Below are 21517 nucleotides of genomic sequence, written 5' to 3'. Positions count from 1 at the left end.
CTGTATATGCACCTCTGGTATTGACTTTTTGTATATGTACATACTGGCGATATAATTGTTCTTTGTTAATAAAATGAAGAAAAAAAAAAAAGCGGTCCATTGTGACGCTTGGCCGTCAAGTGTTCCGACGCATGCGTGGTACCAATAGTGCAGGGAAAGTCAGCTACGTATTTATTCGCATGCGTGAACATCGTGCGCATGCGCAGAATGGATCGTGTAGGCAGGACGGATCGTGTACCCACACCCGTCGGCTGGATTTTTCCAGAACGCAGATTAACAGTCCGTCCCTGCCCACAGGAAGGTGATGTCTGCCCCCAACTTGTTGCGGGTTGGAACACCGGTAAACATCTTTGTGGAGTGTCAAGACTGCACTGATGATAAGAACATCACGGTAGAAATCATCGTGGTGACCTATCCAACCAAAACCAAAAGGCTGACATCCACATCTGTGACCCTTACCAGTGCAAAGAAATTCCAGGACTTTGGACAAATCAATGTAATGTAGACATACTGAAATATACTGTATATTACTTGCTTTTATGTCCAAAATATAGTACATAATATGAATTTCTAACTGCACATGATGTACCCCACCCTGCTCCTAGTGCACCGCTTGTGTCTCTTCATACTGGTTTCAGATCCCTGCTGGAGAATTTAGTCAGGATCCTAACATAAAGCAGCATGTGTACCTGCAAGCTCAGTTCCCTGATGTAAAGCTGGAGAAACTCGTCTTACTGTCCTTCCAGTCTGGGTACATCTACATCCAGACTGACAAGACCCTCTACACCCCCGACAGCAAAGCTGATTCCGGTGCTGAGAAACCCAACATTAATAAAACACACCTGTCTTGATTGTTGTTGTTTTTTCCTTTTTCAACCTTTGGAAAAGAAATGCATTTCTTTTAGTTCATTACAGGATGTTTGCGGTTACGCCTGCCATGGAGCCCGTAGAGAGGGATAATGAAACTGATGCTTCCATTGCCATTGAGATTGTGGTATTGTACTTAATCTTAAATAGTGAATAGAATTTTCGATCACTTCCATACTTTCATCTTAGTTCAGCACAATAGCATGCTATGATTTGCTAATGAGAACTAAACACAAAGTAGGCTACTCCTGAGGCCCATGGGAATGTTTTGCAAGTATGGTCGCAAACCAAAATATTGGACAAATGGGAATTTTTGACTTGATGATGGGGCTAGACAAAAAGAAAGGACATGAAAGTTTCATGAATGTCCGTCTCACAATGGAGCCAGAGAAACAGTCAGGTAAACAGTCTGGGGTCAGCAGCCGTTGGCGCGTGGTAGCTTGACCATTGGCACTCTAGCATTAAGTTTAAAAGAGAGTGTTTTGAAAATGTTGATCATCTCATCCGCATGCCAAATGATCTCTATCACAGCCGCTGGCAGGAGCACAGTTATTTACAGTTAACTGGACTGACTTTTCCCCCAATCTGCATTCCAGTAAGAACCGCCCTATTCTGCCTCTCATTGGCTAGTACTTGCTGCCTTCTTCAAAGAATGTGGTTCAAAGGGGGGACTCAACTTTAGGCGGCGCGGTAGATGACAGCATGCTTAGTGCTGACATGGCCCACTGATTAAAAAGAACATTTTGGCACTTCATATCAACAAGGTTGCCGATCTCTGGTCTTGACCAAAGTGGTGAACGAACTGAGTGACACACAGACCAACAAGGCCATCGGTTTTACCAGATTTTACTGGTTCTTATTTACTTTTTATTTTATTGGGTGGGTTGTAAAAAATTGGGCTTTCCTTTGTCCACTTTGCACCAATGCAAGGCTAGACTAGGTATATTCCAATGAACTGGTCCATCCTCTTATCTGAGTAGTATGATAATGGCAGGACAATGAGATCAGCAGGCTCAGCTCGACACACATTGACTGATAACTCAGAACCATCAGAACCAAATGTATTTCAATGTATTACAATGAGGTTAAACATTTTTTTTTACAATTGTTATTCTGTCATATCTATTTGAGTGTCAACTTCTAGTGTTTAAAGTAACATTATTTTAAAGACTTGTTTTATTTTAGGACTACTACTGTTTAATTAATGGTTGCCGAGTTCCTTTTTTAGACCCCTGAAGGCATCATTTTACCACTTGAGCCAGTCTATCTGAAATCAGGGCTGCACTCTGGAGCTTACAGACTCAATGAAATTGTTAGGTAATTAATTACTCATTTCTTACCTTAATTTCTCTTTTTTGTGCATGCTGGTGAATTAAATTAACCTGTATAAGACTAACACACAGAGAAAATAGAAATTATATTGTCCACGTCCGCTGGAGTCTGCATGATGTAAATTACATCATCAGAGGGTATATATACTGTATATGTAGACTCTCTGAATATGCAAATCATTCAAATTTCTGCTGGAAACTGCCAGTTAGTGTTCAGTTAGTTGCATACTGGTATATACTGGACCACAATTAGTTTTTACAGATGACAGAGATAGACTTTTCCACTTTAGCAGTTGACTGTGAAAACAACTTTCTACTTGAGTAGAGTGGGACTTAAAGCAATTGAGAAAAACTTTAAAATAAAGATGCAACTGAGAGCCACTAATGATGGCTGATACATAGTGTTGGTCATAGCATGTTAGTCAAGCACAGTAAAGGCTAGAGAGGGATGCATCCATGTCAATCCTGGATATTGGCTTGCTTACTGGCTTCACTGTTAACACAGCTGACCTGGACTTAGAAAGAACTTATACAGATTTACCTCATGTAACCATATCCACATACAGTTCAGTCAGTGTTCATGGTTGGGAGGAAAAAAATGTTTTAGAAAGTTATCTTGTGTGTGTGTGTGTGTGTGTGTGTGTGTGTGTGTGTGTGTGTGTGTGTGTGTGTGTGTGTACGTACGTACATGCGTGTGTGTTAGTTACGGACTGTGGAAATTGGTGGCAAGGTTCCAGAACAAACCACAGCTGAGCTACTCTGCAGAGTTTGAGGTAAAAGAATACGGTAAGATACAGCAGAGGTCCTCTTTATCTCTAACCTACACCACCTCTCCTTACTTTTTAACTGATTTAAAACATAATAAAATGCATTTAATTTTTCAGTGCTGCCCAGCTTTGAGGTTAAACTAAAGGTTGAGAGCCCCTTCTTCTATGTGGACAGCCGAGAGCTCACAGTCAACATCAAAGCTACGTATGTTAAGTTAAAAAAATAAAAAAATGCTTTGTGGCTTTAAAAAGAAACTTTGATTGGTACATTAATTAGTAGATGTCAGGATATTTGTTTTCAATTACATTTTAACCATAAGCATTTTTTATACTCTATTTTAACTTATAGTGAAATAAAAATACTTATTTGTGATTTTAGGTATCTCTTTGGAGAAGACGTGGATGGGATGGCCTATGGGGTATTTGGAGTCATGCACGGGGGTCACAAAAATAGCTTTCCCAGCTCGCTTCAGAGAGTGCCAGTTAGTACTCACACATTTGCTCAATCCCTGTCAAACATCAGCTGTTTGTGCTTGGCCTGTATTATAAGTTTCAAAATAATGGAATTGTATGCAAGTAAAGTGAAGTACCAACTGTCCACTGTAACTCTAGGTGCATTTCTTAAATACTGTATGTCACATTCCTGTAGATAAAGGGAGGGAATGGAGTGGTCACTTTGAAGAGAGAACACATCACACAGACTTTCCAGAACATCAGTGACCTGGTGGGGAGTTACATATTTGTAGCTGCTGGTGTGCTGACAGAGAGCGGTGAGAAAGAGAGAAGTGTGTGTGTGTGTCCATGGGTTTTTACATGTGTTTTTGTGCATATGTTCAAATACTTTATCCACACACAGGCAGTGAAATGGTGCAGGCAGAGTTGAGAGGTCTCCAGATTGTTAAATCACCCTACACCATCCACTTCAAGAGAACGTCCAAATATTTCAAACCAGGAATGTCGTTTTACGTTGTGGTAAACTACACACTCATTTATACATTTATTTAAAAATTTCAAATTTAAATTAAATACAATTATTTAATTCCTTTTAATACAATGTCACTTGTAAAATTCAGTGGTCACAAGCCAACATTCAGGAGTACTATTTTCAACTTTGCCATTAGTATATATTTTATTCATATATTTTATTGCCAGAATATCTGGCAATGTGAGACTTTATTTCTTCAAACAAGAAAATTCACAGACTTTTTATTATTTCATGGGTCTTGATAATGATGTAAATGCCATTCTCTTCAAACGGATGAAATTCCTTGACAAAAATAATACCTGACATGTAGACATACTAAACCACTGTTATCTCAGTCATAACAGCATACAAATATAAATGCTCTTTCATTAGAGCTACTGCAGTTAGCGGATGATTTAAGCATTTCCATTACAGTAATAGATTGTACTTAAACTTGTTTTTATTAGACAATTGGATGTTTTCTGATTGTTTCTTCGATGGCAGATTGAAGTTGTGAATCCTGACAGCAGTCCGGTACAAGGTGTTGTAGTGGTGGTCGATCCGGGTGACGTGCAGGGCCGCACTTCAGCCAATGGAATGGCTAGGCTTTCCATCAATACACAGGAAAATTCTGAACCATTGACAGTGACAGTTAAGTGTTGAAATTGTATTCATCAAATCAAATTGTATTGATCCGCATCTCTGAGTCCCTCACCATTTTTCAGTCCCGTCTGAAGACCCATCTTTTCTGTTCTGCCTATCTTTAGTTTTTTTTTTTTTTTAATAACTACTCTGTTAAGCGACTTTGAGCGCGGGAAAAGCGCTATACAAATTCAATTTATTATTATTATTATTATTATTCATTTACGGTTTTGTGTTCATTTAGGAAATGTAGGCATTAAGTAAACATGTATGAGAAAAAAGGATGCCTACCTGTGTGTTCAATTGTAGGCAAAGACCAAGGATCCTCGTATTTCATCTGAAAGACAAGCATCAGCCAACATGACAGCTATCCCATTCAGCACGGACAGCAACAGTTACCTCCACATAGGTACAAACTGAAATAATATCAGATAGTCAGTAATAGTTCTGCTAGTGGCAGCGCTGCCAAACCACCACACAGGTTTTTGTAATGTCTAGCACTAATTTTGCTAATTGGAATGTTGTCATTGCAGGTGTGGATAAAGCTGAAGTAACATTAGGAGACAACGTGAAAATCACCCTCCACTTCAACAGGCAGGAAAGTTCAGAAAAAGATATCACATACCTGGTGAGAGATTTTTTTACACCTGCCCATGCGTGCATTTGTTCATGGGTGTTTGTGTTGCTTCCAGCAACCTGTGTAATACTTTACACATGCATGTTGGATAAGTACTGTTCTGTGTTCCTAGATCCTGAGCAGAGGTCAGCTGGTGAAACATGGACGTTACAGGAACACAGGTCAAATGCTGATATCCATGATAGTTACCATTACCAAAAACATGCTGCCATCGTTCCGCATCATAGTCTACTACCATCCAAATGACAATGAAGTGGTATCGGACTCTGTTTGGGTGGATGCAGAGGACTCCTGTATGGGCTCGGTGAGACACACAACACAGATGTAGCTGAGTTTAGGAAGGCAATCAATACAACCACACACAATCAATTTAGCTAGCGATGGGCGCTCACTAGATCTTCTGTCATCATGTATTTTTTCACAAATACAAGTATGCCTCCTCCTTTAGTTGAAGTTGGAACCAGACAAACCCAAGTCATCCTATGAGCCTCGCAAGATGTTTAATCTGAAAGTCACTGGAGACCCAGGAGCCACAGTGGGACTGGTGGCAGTTGACAAAGGCGTCTACGTCCTAAACAACAAGCATCGTCTCAACCAAAAAAAGGTAATTTGTTTATTTCATATTTATCTTTTAAAATATTTTAAAGGGGTTTCATTTAAAAAACTCACATATAAAAATACAGTTAGCCTGTAGATGTTGCTAATGTCCCAAATAGGTTTGTCCTGCAGTAGATATACGTATACCTTACATTCTAAATAAACTGCATTTATACATAGATCTCATCAAAGTGCTTTAACAGGCTGTCTCTCATTCACCAATGCAAATATACACCAATGGCAGCAGACCTGCAGTGCAAAGCAGTGGTAACCATCTGGAGCAGTTTGGGTTTTGGCGTCTTGCTTAGAAATGCTTCAACACGAAGATGTGGAGGAGCCAATGATCCAATACCTTAGAATAATGGGCAACACTTCTTTTACATGTGACATAACCCTACAATGTTTCTGGTTGTATTTGTGTGTGTGAATGGCTTTTGCCCTGCTCAGGTGTGGGACATGATAGAGACCTATGACACTGGCTGCACACCAGGTGGAGGGAAGGATGGTATGGGTGTGTTCCATGATGCTGGCCTGTTGTTTGAGTCCAACATGGCTTCTGGGACTCCTTATAGACAAGGTAACACTTTTTTGCTCTTCCCTCTCATTCTATTTCATCCTCCTAATAATAGATTTTCAGCCAACTGTATTCTGTATAAAAGAACTATATGTTAACTTAGCTTATATTTGTGTAGGTTTTGTTTTTACTGCCTGCATGTTTTAGTACAATCTCACCATGCTCATCTGGGTTGGTTCAAGCAGCAGGCAGCTATTTACAGTTAAAAATCCTCTAAAATCCCCTGTACACTACCTGTGCACTACCAAATGAAAAAAAGATGTTATACCAGATATTTGGTGGGGATAAATCCCAACTACACAGAGATAGTGAATATTGGACTAGCATTCATTTGTGGGCCAGAAACACGACTCCAAAAAATGCTAATGTTGCTTTATGTCGGTAAGTAGCCAACTGCAGCTTAGAACTTCGCCGTAACGCCATTGGTGATCAGTTAATGCAGGTTAAAGATTTTTGAATTGTGGGAATCCAGTAGACATCAGAGGGTGAAACGGTTAGTTCACCCCAAAAAAGACGTGTTTCCAATTTGGCAATACAGATAGTTCAGGGACACTGTTTCTAAAAAAAACTTTGTGTGTTATCTGAAAGTATAACAGAGAGAAGCAGTTTGCAAACTATGATGGCTACCTTATCAGGAGGCATGTAAACATGCATCTGTCTTTAAGCAGCTCCTAATATGCATTTATCCCCCAAAGCACTTCAGCTCCACCTTCAGGTGATAACATACCATTACTGGTATTATTACAGTACATTCTCCTTAATGTTAAGCTTTTAATTTCCTTTTCTTTTATGCACTGCACAACATGTTACTGTTTTTTTAAAGGTAATTGTAATGCTGTCAGCATTCACCTTTTTATTTTGGGATTGAGGCTTGTAGGTTATGTTTGAGGCATATCTACAAACCTGGCACATAAAACTAAAATTACCTGCCGAATACTACCAAGGGTAATAATAAGATACAATTTTTGTAATTTGGTTGAAGCAGCCTTTCACTGCTGATAGCCACATATGTTGATCATGGTCCCCTCAATCAAAAGGGATTCAGATCAAATGACTCCATCAATATGTTTCTACTATTAAACTTTTGAGAAACATAATGTTATAACAGTTCAACAAATAAGAAGTGCAATAGGAGATCAATTGTGTCACACCCACACCCTGTCCATGTGACCAACCAGATAGATGACCTCACTCAGATTTTAAGAGTTTCACTACAATTACATTACAAAAATCAAGTCTAGTTCCAACCTTGTTGGGTTCTGTTAAAAATCTTGTCTGTGATGCGCTTCTAGAATTGCAATGCCCAACCCCCAGCAGGAGAAAACGAGATGCCTCTATAATGGACGTCACAACCAGCTTAGGTAAGAACCACAGCTCTAAACTACCAAATACAACTAAATAACCACATGTTCAGTGATCTTCTGTCACACAGTTCAGGCTCTCCAAAGTTGTTGTAGTTGGACATCTTGTGTTGTTGACTTTCACAATACTCATCTTCCCCATGCTACATGTATATACTAGTGGAGTTGAAACATTTATTACTTCATACTTTATTTACCTTATATGTAAATCTCTTTCTTCATACTGCTACTTTTGCATGTCTGTCCAATACAAGATGAAAAGGAAGCCCTAATAGCTTGCTCTTTGGAATTTTTTTTTTTTAATTTTTTATTTTATTTAAATTTTCTAAATAAAACTTGACATTACTAGTGTAATTTGCCCTTTGTTAAAATGCTTTATTCACAGGATTCCCGTTCAACCTTCTTCTTATAGTCAGTGGCACCAGATTAGGCATTTTTCTGCTACTAAAAATTATTTGGGGCAAGTTGTGATCATTTAGGCACCGTGACGACTTGCTTAATGCAGACACATCAAATGCCTCTGGATCACCCAAGAAGCACAGGACAGGAAATCCATCTTGGCTGACTGACAAAATGAAAAAAGCGGTCAAGCAGCCGTCACTCGCATAGCTGTGATCAGAGAAGAGCGATGTCTCAGTGAGAACAGCAGACATAGTAACGTGACGTTGCTCGTGAACCAATGTCTGGAAAGTTATTGAGAAAGGCTTTGCAGAGAAGCAACTCTGCGAAACAAAACGTTAGAGTCCTTTTTATGTTATGATGATATGTTTTTTTCCGTTCATTATAAAACTTTGGCAGCCTACAGTCTAGGTAATTAATCGGAAACACCGGTCCAAACTGGCAACACTGCTTGTACTCAATATCTTCTTACCTCTGTTGTTCCTCCACAACCCTCTTTCTTTTCAGCAAGTCAGTATGAAGACCAACTGCAACGTGACTGTTGTTTGGATGGCATGAGGAACACCCCCCTGTCATACACCTGTGAGAGGCGCAGCGAGTACATCAGTGATGGTGCAGCCTGTGCCGCAGCCTTCCTACACTGCTGCAAGGAGATGGAAACCCAGCGAGCTGAGATGAAGGAGGATAGTCTCCTACTGGCTAGCAGTAAGACCCAGGGACAAGGGATGGGGGGTAGCCCTGGTGGTTATTCATTGTCATAATGGTAGTTAGAAAACAGTCAAAATAGTAACATTTGTTATGACACATTAGGTGAGCAGGATGACACTTACATGGACAACAATGAAATTGTTTCTCGCACCAAGTTCCCTGAAAGTTGGCTGTGGACAGATATGAAACTGCCTCCTTGCCCTGAGACAAAACCAAACTGGTGGGTCTACTAAAGCCTGTTCAAATACACAAAATACACTGACAACCCTACCTTTTCCCTCTTAAAGTTTTTTTCCTTTGTTTCAGTGACACCACATCAGTGATTAAAAATGTTCCTTTACAAGACTCAATAACAACCTGGCAGTTCACTGCCATTAGTCTGTCACGAACGTACGGTGAGGATTCAGTGACAAAAAGCTGTCTTGTGCTTTAGTTTAACCTCCTTTTTTTGCTGTGTTTCATGGCTTGTTTTTTGTTTTCTTCCTTGTTTTTTGAAGGTATCTGTGTGGCTGATCCGTTAGAAGTCATTGTCCGGAAGAACTTCTTCATAGATCTCAGGCTGCCGTACTCTGCTGTCCGTGGAGAACAGCTGGAAGTTAAAGCTGTCCTCCACAACTACAGCCCCGACCATGTTACCGTAAGTCTGATTCGTCCAAGTAAGCCATCAGGAACATATTTTTCATCAACTATTCTCGACCAAAAGGACAAATATTAGACTTTCATACAACAGATGGCTACAAAGGAGATGAAAGAAACTAGGCTACTTCATAGACCTTCCTCACAGGATAATGTGACATTTACTTGATTTGATTACTTTAGGCCATATCTATAGTCAGTCAACGCATTCCCATGAACCTGTTCATATTTTATTGTATAAATAGTATGCACAACACTTTTTATGATATCAGAAATTACAGCAACCACTGTTAGGTTCGATGCCGGAAATGGGCTGTAACTCACCAGTACGGAGTACCAGGACCTTTGATTTTTTTCCACATAAGTACCGTTACTTCTTACTTTCTTCTTACCTGCAATGAGTAGGTACACACTAAACACCTACGTAACTGTGTCTCATACACAACAGCTTCACACTGAGAAAACTGCACTGAAAATATCCTTGTTAACATGTATAATTTTTGTAGATAAACATATTCTTGACTCTGATTGCTGGAGTCACTGTGGGGCTTGCAGTAATAAATACATGTAATGCATACGAATTACAGTGCATTACCTTTTTGTAGCTATATGTACAAAGAGTTTAAGCCTGAATTTGTGCAGGAACTAGATCCCTAATTTAGACAGCAATATTATTATTGTTACTCTAAATGTAATGACAAAGAGTGTGGAGTTTGTGAATTGTCAGAATCCGATCCACTCTATGGGATGTGGAGGTATGTGTAGCTGATCATATTTTATCAACAACCCTTACCTCACTCTCCTTCTGCATCTCTATCTTGTTCTCAAGGTACGTGTGGATCTCATTGATGTGCCACATGTGTGCAGTGCAGCTTCTAAGCGTGGAAAGTATCGCCTGGAGGTTAAAGTTGGACCCAAAGCTACAAAATCTGTGCCTTTCATCATTATTCCCACAAAGGAAGGGCAATATCACATTGAGGTCAAAGCAGCTGTTAAAAACTCATTAGTCAATGATGGAATCATGAAGATGCTGCATGTGGTGGTAAGAGAAACAAACTCCATGCAGTGGGTTTGCAGCTTTTCTTCTGTTGTCCATAGCTACATGTACATGCATCAATAATGTCATCTAATTTTAACAGTAAATATCTGCAGCCCTCCAAACCAGCCGGACAGCTATGTTAAGACATCTGCAGAGTGCAGTGCCATTACAAACAACTGTCCACTGGCTGAATGATTTGGCACAGTGCGGTGGAGCATGAGCCTAAAAACAGAGCCACTTGTCTTCTTTTTGAATTAAAAATGGTTTTAAATTTACAATTGATTTGTAATTCACGCTTTAAATGATAATCAAATCCAACCATGAGATTCCCAAAGAGTCCATCCCTTATTCTGCTGTTTTGTTACACACAGAGTTTGCTAGAAAAGCGTTTTGATCCCTGTTGATTGTCCTGTTGTTTTTCCAGCCTGAAGGTTTACTGATAAAATCTCCTCATATTGTAACCCTAGATCCTGCAATAAAAGGTGTAGGTGAGTTTTTTTTCCGTTGAGCAACTGCAACATGGAAACACATTTTGTAATTTTGTAACATTTTACTTTACTGGCCATTATTACATACTATTGATTACTGATTAAAATACAACAGCTGGGAGTGTGTATGCATTTTTGTGTACACAACATTCTGTGTAGACATTTACATACAGTTTGTGTGATCAAAAACCTTGGGCAGACATCTGCACATGCAGATGATGTCCCATGTCTGCAGATCCAAACAACAAGGTCCTTTAGAAAAAAACATTTCTGAAGACAGTATTATTGTTTTCCAATCTAGCCAACCTGGCAGCGTTCTCTGCAATTGTCAGGGAGTTGCAGTCAGTTCAAGCATTACTCAATAGTCCTTGCCACAGTATTTAACACCAAGACATGAGGGACGTTTGTTGTGGCAAACAGTAGAAGACCCAAAGCTTAAAAGAACATAGTGCAAAGGAAACAAAATGCTTATTTACCTGATAATTCCTTGTGTTTCAGCATGTCTTAGGAAGAGCTAGAAAGATAAATATAGATAATGTTACAAGTTTAAAAGGCTACTGATGTATACTAGCCTTCTTTAATGCATAATTATTGTTGTCATTTTTATTTAATTTATGGCCAGTTAATTAGAAAGTTACCACATATGTTTATAATTTGTGAATTAATCCCAAAACATGCAAACACTTTGTACATTTTAGATGGTAAACAAGAAGAAATTCTCAACAGTGGAATTCCTAAGAAATATGTTGTTCCAAACACACCTACTAGCACACAGATCTCTGTGACAGGTGAGATGTTATGACATGGTATATGGGAGAGTGCTTGAAGTATTACCTCTGCATTAAAGTGTAACTGTTTTAAGAGACGTTTCTTCTTTGTTCTTAGTGGCAAAAAATGACCTTGCTTGTTCTGGAAATATTTGCAGGAAGAAGGAGTAAAAATGAACTAAAGAATGATATTACTGGTAAATCTATGGTCAGTCTGATCAAAGAGCCCTCAGGCAGTGGAGAGGAGAACATGATCCACATGACCTTACCTGTTATTGCAGTCACATATTTGGACAAAACCAACCAGTGGGATCCTGTGGAGATTGAGAGACGTAATGAAGCCCTCCAACACATCGAAACAGGTAGGCTCACACAAATGCAATCCATAGCACAAATACACAACATTTTAACCACTGCCAAAGGCATTAAAGCTCACTGACTTTTGCAGAAGTGGTATCAAAACAGACATTTGCTAGACAGCAGTACAAACCAACTGCTACTCATGTATAAGAATCAGTATAGAGATAAATGGCACCCAGTAAAAGGTTTATGTGTTTGTTTTATCTAGGTTACCTGAATCAACTTACTTACCGTAAAAACGATGGTTCTTTTGCTGTGTATCCTGATCATGGAAGTAGTACCTGGTGAGGCCTTAGAACATGAGCATGAACTCACATGCACATCCTCCTTTAATGACCAATTAAACTAAACCATTACATCTCCTGCTCTCCTTTCTGAGGCTGACAGCCTATGTTGCCAAGGTGTTTTCCATTGCCAGCAACCTCGTGGCAGTGCAGAGAAAAGACATCTGTGATGCTGTTAAGTTTCTGATTCTCAACATAAAGCAATCGGACGGCTTTTTTACAGAAGTTGAAGAGGTGTCCCACAGAGAGATGACTGTGCGTGCATTGATTTCATTAACATCAATTCAATGCAATTTACTTATAGAAGAGAGAGTTATCTTGAGACACTTTACAGATAGAGTAGGTCTAGAGCACACTCTACAATCAGTCTTTATCTTGATGCTTAACAAAAGACTGTATCTAAACAAAAACCATTACATGTCACTGGCTATCATTTATGAATATATTGTTTTATACTGATGATTATATGATGTTTTTGTGTTTGTGTGTAGGGTGATGTCCACGGCAGAGATTCAGACGCCTCAATGACTGCCTTCTGCCTCATTGCTATACAGGAGTCTCGCACACAATGTACTGCCACTGTAAATGTGAGTGCTTCATCTGCATACAATTAACTGACCATACTCCTAAATAGCAACTTCTTTTTTTCACACACTGTAGTATTGACTTTGGTTTTGAGTATCGTGCACTTTTGGTAATCTCAGTAAAGACTGCTAGATTTGGTATTGTGACATCCTTAGTGCATACGCCGATGTACAGGATAAAGTCAAGCAGTTTTTCCATGCTGACTTGGACGTCATCATATCTAATCCAGCTGGGGAACTTTAATGCCAGGGTTGGGCGGAACTGCCATTTTTTAACCCTCTTGTTGTCCTTGGGTCAAATCTGACCCATTTTTAAAAAGTTTCTATATCAGAAATGTAGGTTTTGTTTAACTAAATTTTAAGACAAAATAACGTGGATGGTTCCATACAACGCTTTTTCACAAGTTAAATAAATGATCAGGTCACTTTCATTTAATGTTTGGGTGTTTTATTCAATTTTATAGCAGGAAAAGAAAAATTGATAATAGAACGTTGAAAAGGTAGGAAAAAATATGTCCGAAAAGCAAAGAAAAAAGCGACAAAAACATCGAAAAAAGTGACAGAAATGTCGGGAAAATCTTCAAAAACTACAGCAAAAGTGACAAAAGCACTTTAACCCAGAAGTTGCATGATAGACGGGGAAGACAAAACAAGGGTTAAGAGACACAATTGGTAAGGAAGGAGTTGGCAACACAAATCTTAATGATGTCCTGCTGCTAACAAAGTGCTCTGAACACAGTCTGGAAATTACCAACACACTCGCCAAAAAAATAAATTAAATCAATAAAGCATTATCTCTCTAACCTCAGTCATATCATTGACTTTGTCATTGTCTGTCTGCTGTTATGTTGAATGAGAAGGTTACCGTGCAGGGTATTCGCTGATGACCACTGCTTATTACCTTATCTAACTGTTCTCGTATTATTCTCCTTTCTTATTCCTTCATCTTTTCCTTTTGTCCAGAGTTTGCAAGACAGTATAGACAAAGCAGCGGCCTATCTGGAAAAGCGTCTTCCCAGCCTAATCAACCCATATGCTGTTGCCATGGCATCATATGCCCTGGCCAATGAAAACAAACTGAACAAGGAGATACTCTTCAAGTTTGCTTCCCCAGGTTTTTTCTCAAGATATTCACATACACATTCAAAAAGAGTGTATATGAATATGAATGTTAAAGTAAAATAAGACTATTGCATATTGATGCAACAACTAGGTATACTGAAATGTATACTAGCCAAACTGATACATTGTCCTGTCAATTTAAGGTATCCAGAGATACTGGTTTCATAGGTCATTATTGATGTTTAGTTAGATAATAAACAACAAGAGGCTGCTGAAATGCCTAAGAGTTTTTTGACGTAACATGCATATAGATAATAGTCATGCCCTTACATAGTTTCCACTGCAGTACATATCTCGGCTTGTACAGTATAGTAGTGCAATTGGATTTGTCTGTGTTTTCCTCAGAGTTGTCCCACTGGCCAACACCTATGGGACGTGTTTACACACTGGAGGCCACAGCTTACGCTCTCCTGGCTCTGGTCAAGGCCAAGGTGAGCATGTCCCACTTATCTGTATGTCACAAATATGTCATGCTATAAAAACATTCAGTACAGTAAAGCATAAAAGGCTGAAGACAGAGCTTTGGTCTTTTAGTACTGCTGCTGACCATTTTCCAAAGAACATCATAGTTAGTTAGAGTGGAAATCCAATTGCGGAGACTCATGACTTGTTTTGAGTAAAGTAATCCATAATTTCTAATTTGGATAAAATCAGACATGATGTTTTTTGTTTTGTATATTGTATAAGGCAAATTTGATTAGCAGCACAGTTAAACACAGAGATTCCAACCCTTTCCTTATGTTAATAAAGGCCTTAAAAGAAGCCATGCCTGTAGTAAGATGGTTCAACAAACAGCGAAGAGTAAATGGAGGCTTTGGATCTACTCAGGTAACGCAAACCTTTGTATCCTCTCAACATACTCATAAATTATGCTTCTCTAGCTCTTTTTAGCACTGCTTCACTCATTTTTTGAGACGGTCCCCCATGAAAAAAAGACCACACAACTTATTTGTTCAAGGGTTGTAGTTATTATGACAGGAGCAAAGCGGGAAGTAAGGTGACAAATTCTAGGAGCGCCAAACTTTTCCTAGAAGAGCGGTTGGGGTGGTGGATGGGTCAAACATACAGGACTTTCAAACAAAGGAGTTTTTTTAAGTTTATGGAACAAAGAGAACTACGTCACATTCTGCAAATCGGGCATAAGTGAAGCAACATAACAATATACTGATTTTTACCCAAACCACGGTCTTTTTCTAAACTTAACTAAGTAGTGCCTAAATCTAACCAAAATGCGACAGTTCAGAATATTACCAACGTGTTTAAAACCATTAACAGTATGTTTTCTGGTTTAGACATGAGAACGGAAAACGCTCCTGTGGATCATAATTCCTGCCACCGCTAGTGGTGCTAATTTATGAAACTCTCCTATGGGTCATATTAGAGGGTAGGAATAAACAACCTATATGGCCGTTATATTTGGAGGACTTGTGTTTTTCAGATAGTGTGGGCCAAAACTATTTAATTTTTCCCGCTCAATCTTTTTCTCTCTAGGCTAATATAATAGTGTACCAGGCTATAGCGGAGTACTGGACTAGTGCTGAAGAGCCAGAGTATGATCTGAATGTGGACATTTTATTCCCGGGCAGGTCGAAGCCTGAAAAGTATAACTTCAACAGGGACAACCACTACGCCACCAGAACATCTAAAGTGAGATGACTACCAAACTCACAGTGGCTCATTAATATCTTCATTACTGTTGTTTTCTGTATGTTTCACACGGCTGATCCCTGACTGTGTGGGTGTGTGTTGGCATCTTTAAATCCCACAGATAAAAGACATAAACCGAAATGTGAAAGTGACTGCCACGGGCACAGGAGAAGCAACGCTGACAGTAAGTAAAATTAAATGTTTTAGTCCGGAGTTTCATGATTATTTATGTTTCCTTTTTGAATCTCAGATGAGAATAAATGTACAACATTTATTAACCTTGTGAGGACAATGGTATTAAGACGGGTACCTATTGGCTTTTTACAATGCATGCAATGTCTATGTGACAGATGGTGTCGCTGTATTACGCTCTGCCCAAAGAAAAAGAGAGTGACTGTCAGAGGTTTAACTTGTCAGTGCAGCTCTTCCCAGGTAATGTGGTGCCCTCTTTCTCTTCCTGTTTATCTGTTTGGCTTTATTTGTTGTTATTTTGGTGGTGATGGCACAGTGGATATGACACATGTCTTTGGTGTGGGAGATCTGGGTTTGATTCCCACTGCAATACATCAACCAATGTGTCCCTGAGCAAGACACTCAACCCCTAGTTGCTCCAGAGGCGTGCAACCTCTGACATATATAGCAATAGTAAGTCACAAGCTAAATGGCATGTAATTTCATTTTGTATTTCTTTGTCTGCTTTGATTTATCTATTTTGTATTGATGTCTGCTGTCTGTTTATCCTTTTTCAAATTTTATTTTATTGGAAAAGATTCATGCTCATCTAATCTTTTGTTCCTCCAGAGAAAATGGATGAGGATGAGAAAATATACAAGCTGAAAATAGAGGTTTTGTAAGTAAATTGAAGAAATTGCATATAAATATTACATTAATTTAGTACATGTGTTTTCAGTGTTGTCATTGTATTAAATTGCCCCGTGCACACAATTTAATGTTTGCTCTTTCTATTTATCTAACTTGTCATTCTTAAAAAAATAGATATTAGTATTGTTGCAGATATTATGGTCACTTATTTTTTAACAAAGGTTTGATTAAGTTTAAACATTTATACACATTTGAACATATACATAAGTAACATACCATTTGGTAGCTGGTCGGGAGCTTTTGAGTGTATCACCAAATCTCCCACAGGAGATTGAGTGTGGCCAGTAATTTTAAGGGTGCCTTGCAACACAAACCAGTTTATACTTGTAATTTTTTTTTTTTTTAATGTTACGTATCTATGTGTTTGTGTTATGTCGTGAATATGAAAATGAACTGCTACCTCCTCTGCCAGCTCTAGCCACGGAAAAGAAATAAGAGGAGAAATAAGGCCAATTACAAAAGCTGGTCAGTCTGACGTCATGTTGCCTGAGCTCATTATTACTATTCATGAGCTCGCCCAGTTGTGCTGGGTAAAGGCTGCTGATAGCCAGGCTCTCATTGGCTAGCTGTTAGCCAATCAGAGTCGAGCAGCTTGGCTCGTTGAATGTTAATGAGAACTGTTACAATTCAAGCTGAGTCTTCCTGCAGGCTTTCTATACCACAATAGAAAGGCTTGAAACAAGGTATCCAAGGCATTTTCCCTAACACATGTAACAGAGTCCATGGTAGAATTTCAAACATTACCACAAATGAATGAAATACGTGTGGCAGGCCAACTTTAAATTTCAATTTCCTTTTTAAACTTTAAGGAGTTCTAGTCAAGATTTGAAGTTAATTATTGACTGTGGAAACACTAGTTGACGAAAGTCTTACCACAAGGTCAATTTCCTCAGAAGAGATTGTTTTGTAGCTAATAAATGAAGCTTTAGAACAGTTATGTCTTGTAATATTTGATAAAGGTGTTTTATTACTAATCCCTTCCTTATTGTAATTATTCTGTCCATTTTCTGTACAGGAACAAGGACAGAGAGCGCAATGAATCCATTTCAATCTTGGATATTGGCTTGCTAACTGGCTTCACTGCAAACACAGACGACCTGAGCTTAGTAAGACACACACACACACACACACACACACACACACACACAAACACACCACATACAGTGACCTTTTTCTGTGTGTGTGTGTGTGTGTGTGTGTGTGTGTGTGTGTGTGTATGTTTCTAGTTATCCAAAGGACGTGCCCGAACCATTTCAAAATATACAGTCAACCCTGCCCAGTCAGAAAGAAGCTCACTCATCCTCTACCTGGATAAGGTAAGACATCATTGTTCTCTCTACCTCTGTACTTTTTCCTCACTGTTTTGTTTTTTGTTTATGTATTTGCTATCTCACATTTGTCCACAGGTTTCTCACACACGACCAGAGGAGATAACTTTTAGGATCCATCAGAAGCTGAAAGTGGGAGTCTTACAACCAGCTGCTGTGTCTGTCTATGAATTCAACAACCATCAATCCAGTAACCGTGAGTCTCAAAGACAACCAAAAACCAGGTCATCATTTGCCAATAGATTAAAATGAATATGGCAGGGTAGATAGGGATGCGTTTTTACATTTTCAAATGTGCAACAATGTTGCAATTAGCACCTCTTTCTTTCCCGTTGCAGACACACATTGTGTGAAATTCTACCATCCAGAGAGGAGAGGTGGGCAGCTTCTGCGGCTCTGTAGAAATGATCAATGCGAATGTGCAGAAGGTAACGGAATGATGTGATGTAAGCTGCCCATGCATACATTTGTTACATCTGAAACCCTTGTTTGAACACTTCTAGCAGAAGGAGATAAGCTAAATATTGATCACTTATTTGGGGAGTTGTACTTGACTGTGATAGTTTGCTTGTTTTAAGATCTGGTGAAGGAGATGGTCATGTAGTATACATAAGTATAATGTTATCATCATAATTTCCTGCCAAAGGCAAGAAGCGCTTGCAGGATCCTGTAGGGTCAGAGCAGTAAAAATAACTCACTTACATGCATAAATTGTAACTTAGATACAGTTGCACTCACCCATCCATCAATGCATCCACACACGTGCTGATGTAATCGGACTATCAGTTGTGTCTTTACTTTGTGCCTTTATGTGCTTCCAGAGAACTGCAGTATGCAGAAGAAGGGCAATGTCAGCAATGATCAGCGCACAGCTAAGGCCTGTGAGACTGAAGTGCACAGTAAAATAGATTTTGGTAAGAGAGTGTGACTGTGTATGTTTTTGTGTGAGAGGGAGAAATTGAGAGAATAGATAAGCAAGTGAGCTAACAATCCAAAACATGTCTGTCCTCAGTGTACAAAGTGAGACTGGAAGATTTTACAGACGGCTTGTCTACTGATATTTACACAGTGCAGGTACTGGAAGTCATCAAAGAAGGTTGGTATTTCTTTTATTTAAACTTTAAACTGAACAACCTAAACCTTAGCTTTCCCCAGATGCTTCTCTTGGAAGTGTACCTCAATGGTGAGATGCCACAGTTTGTTCCTTTTCTGATTTTAGGGGTTCTTTGGCTTTCCAACAAAGCTGCTGCCAACCATGATTATACTGGGAGAATTGAAATTAAAAACTAATGTTTCTAAACTGGGCTTGATATACTGTACGTCTGAATATGAAAGAAAGGATACAGTTTATTACAAGTGGCTCTGGCCATCACCTCTGTGAGTTATGATTGTAGTTACCAAAGTTGGAGTTGGAGAATTGCTGAGATCTCAGAACAGAGTGGCATTGCTGAAAAGTAGGTCAAATAGAGCAAGAAGTCAATGTTCAACCAGTAACTGTAAACTGGGAAATTTTACTGTCGCCTTTATTTTCTCTTCCAATAAACTTTGGCTAACCTGGAGGTCTGCTCACAACATGTTCGATCATCTGACAGCTCTTGTTTCTTGCAACAAAATCCAACATGTGTTCATAGAACACAGCATCCAACGTTATCATAACTGATAGAAAGGATGGTTGGAGAGTTATAAAAATACAACTTATATTGTAATAAACCATAGTTTTCTTATATGTTCTCTCTGTTCTCCTATATTTTAATTACAGGAAGTAATGATGTGGATCCTATGGGTAAATTGCGCACATTCCTCAGTTATCGGCACTGCAGAGCTGCTTTAGATCTGAGAACAGGCAAAACCTACCTTATCATGGGCGCATCCAAAGATATCTACAAAGACGCACGCAGTCAATCGTACGTTAGTTGTGTCTGTGTATGTCTGATGTGGTCGTTCCTCCCGTAATATTGTTGAATTTTAAAGATGTTGACCGTTTCCCTGCTTTCTGCTGCAAAATCACTTACGTGCATGCAAATCAAGCTTGTCTGCTTTGTTAAATTATTTGGTATTTTTTGTGTGTAATTCATTTTTTTTTTTTTGTGAGGGAGAAACACAAATTAGTACTTGCCATTATATTTGTGGTCATCCTTTTTTTTGAGTCATTCCAACATGTTAAAGAAGCTGGTTCTTTGAAGACCTATTGTGTTTTTTTTATTTTTTTACTCTCCTCAGGTATCAGTACGCACTCGCTGAGAGAACCTGGATTGAGTACTGGCCCACAGATGTAGAGTGTGAAACTGATGAATACGATCCTATCTGTGCTGGCATATTGGAAATGGTCCAACAGTACACACAACATGGATGTCAGCAGAAGTGATACGGAAGGAAATGTATCCCAGTAAGCACGGTGCTGTGATAAGCCAATTAAACACTTGGTTGATTGACAGAACTGTTTTGATTGTTTTACGTTTCTAAAATGTGAGGATTTTTCTGCATAAAGCACTTTTACTTTTAATACTTTTATCCTGATAATACTTCAACAATTTCACTTAAGTATTATTTTACATGCAGGACTGTCACTTTAACAGAGTATTTTTACAGTGTGGTATTAGTACTTTTACTTAAGTAATGGATCTGATTATTTCTTCCACCACTGTTCAGAGTATGAATCAGACTGATATTAATGAGCCTCGGACTTTTACTCTAGTGCCACCAGGAGGTCAAAGTTGTCACTGTAGTGAAATATCTCTATATCTACAATGGATTGGCAAAACATTTATACAAAAACTGTATGCATGGTTTGGAGATGATGTACAGTATGTTAATGACTTTTTTTATTTTGTGTCACCGTGAGGTTCAGATGTGTGGCTCCTGATGGCCGGTATATCAGTTGTTGAATTCCGGTTTTTCCCAAAATCCCAACTAACAAAATTTGTCCCAGTGCCTTGCTGAGCTATTAAAGGAATCAAAGACAAGTTTCAAGTTATTTACTATCAGAAGCAGTTGTTGTCAATGTAAACATTAGGTCTCAGGCTCCTTCCAACTGTTCATTAAGTATGTATGAAAAATAAATCTCAAGTATAAAATAAAAACAAAATATTAATCTAAGATAGGAACTAATGCAAGTTGAAATATAGGGATAACATATAACACAATAAAATAAGTTGAAAAAGACAACTAGCCTACATGAAAGACATGCTAAAGTTAATTTAAAAAGCCATCTTATTATATTTATTATTTATTATTGTTTGTGTAGATTGTATTTTTCCAAGCATCAGTAGATAATGAACTATGATGGAATCATGACCAAAGTCTTGTAATATTTGACAAAGAGGGAACTGAGACTTGCAAATCCGGTTACAAAAAAGCAACAATTTTTAAGGAAATGGCAATATGACAGATGGGATAGGCTCATAGACAGTTAAAGTAGATAGGCTACCATTTGTGCAGCAAACTCAGCTTTTAGTACGAGAGGATCCTGAAAATAAGTTTTTCAGACATTACTGGGTTGATTAGAAAAACGGATATTTACCTCACTGACTAGA

The 21517-nt window shown here is 38.7% G+C and overlaps 2 protein-coding genes across 2 annotated transcripts in view; both read left to right on the top strand.

Annotated features, from left to right (window-relative positions):
• The window catches only part of LOC117959526 (complement C3-like), a 3681-nt gene extending 2801 nt beyond the window's left edge, over positions 1 to 880 (top strand). The window contains exons 2-3 of the mRNA XM_034896730.1: positions 298 to 496; positions 639 to 880. Of these exons, the coding sequence (XP_034752621.1) occupies positions 298 to 496; positions 639 to 851 (412 nt within the window). The 3' untranslated portion in view covers positions 852 to 880. The remainder of the gene's footprint in view (positions 1 to 297; positions 497 to 638) is intronic.
• LOC117958762 (complement C3-like) overlaps positions 1 to 20947 on the top strand; it is a 155296-nt gene extending 134349 nt beyond the window's left edge. The window contains exons 37-72 of the mRNA XM_034895388.1: positions 3362 to 3447; positions 3615 to 3735; positions 3822 to 3937; positions 4434 to 4580; positions 4881 to 4980; positions 5105 to 5199; positions 5321 to 5512; positions 5657 to 5812; positions 6253 to 6382; positions 7672 to 7740; positions 8647 to 8844; positions 8950 to 9067; positions 9154 to 9242; positions 9345 to 9484; positions 10313 to 10525; positions 10947 to 11010; positions 11709 to 11798; positions 11936 to 12139; positions 12346 to 12421; positions 12517 to 12676; positions 12913 to 13008; positions 13969 to 14119; positions 14473 to 14558; positions 14878 to 14955; positions 15619 to 15774; positions 15896 to 15958; positions 16125 to 16206; positions 16576 to 16624; positions 17672 to 17762; positions 17883 to 17972; positions 18063 to 18180; positions 18323 to 18412; positions 18806 to 18898; positions 18997 to 19080; positions 19744 to 19888; positions 20205 to 20947. Of these exons, the coding sequence (XP_034751279.1) occupies positions 3362 to 3447; positions 3615 to 3735; positions 3822 to 3937; positions 4434 to 4580; positions 4881 to 4980; positions 5105 to 5199; positions 5321 to 5512; positions 5657 to 5812; positions 6253 to 6382; positions 7672 to 7740; positions 8647 to 8844; positions 8950 to 9067; positions 9154 to 9242; positions 9345 to 9484; positions 10313 to 10525; positions 10947 to 11010; positions 11709 to 11798; positions 11936 to 12139; positions 12346 to 12421; positions 12517 to 12676; positions 12913 to 13008; positions 13969 to 14119; positions 14473 to 14558; positions 14878 to 14955; positions 15619 to 15774; positions 15896 to 15958; positions 16125 to 16206; positions 16576 to 16624; positions 17672 to 17762; positions 17883 to 17972; positions 18063 to 18180; positions 18323 to 18412; positions 18806 to 18898; positions 18997 to 19080; positions 19744 to 19888; positions 20205 to 20349 (4181 nt within the window). The 3' untranslated portion in view covers positions 20350 to 20947. The remainder of the gene's footprint in view (positions 1 to 3361; positions 3448 to 3614; positions 3736 to 3821; positions 3938 to 4433; positions 4581 to 4880; positions 4981 to 5104; positions 5200 to 5320; positions 5513 to 5656; positions 5813 to 6252; positions 6383 to 7671; positions 7741 to 8646; positions 8845 to 8949; positions 9068 to 9153; positions 9243 to 9344; positions 9485 to 10312; positions 10526 to 10946; positions 11011 to 11708; positions 11799 to 11935; positions 12140 to 12345; positions 12422 to 12516; positions 12677 to 12912; positions 13009 to 13968; positions 14120 to 14472; positions 14559 to 14877; positions 14956 to 15618; positions 15775 to 15895; positions 15959 to 16124; positions 16207 to 16575; positions 16625 to 17671; positions 17763 to 17882; positions 17973 to 18062; positions 18181 to 18322; positions 18413 to 18805; positions 18899 to 18996; positions 19081 to 19743; positions 19889 to 20204) is intronic.
• Positions 20948 to 21517: the final 570 nt, after the last annotated feature.

This window comes from Etheostoma cragini, chromosome 2, assembly GCF_013103735.1.
Source record: "Etheostoma cragini isolate CJK2018 chromosome 2, CSU_Ecrag_1.0, whole genome shotgun sequence".
In the NCBI taxonomy this organism is placed as follows: domain Eukaryota; kingdom Metazoa; phylum Chordata; class Actinopteri; order Perciformes; family Percidae; genus Etheostoma; species Etheostoma cragini.
Note: the sequence above shows the minus strand (reverse complement) of the source record. Positions and strands in the feature narration are given on the sequence as shown.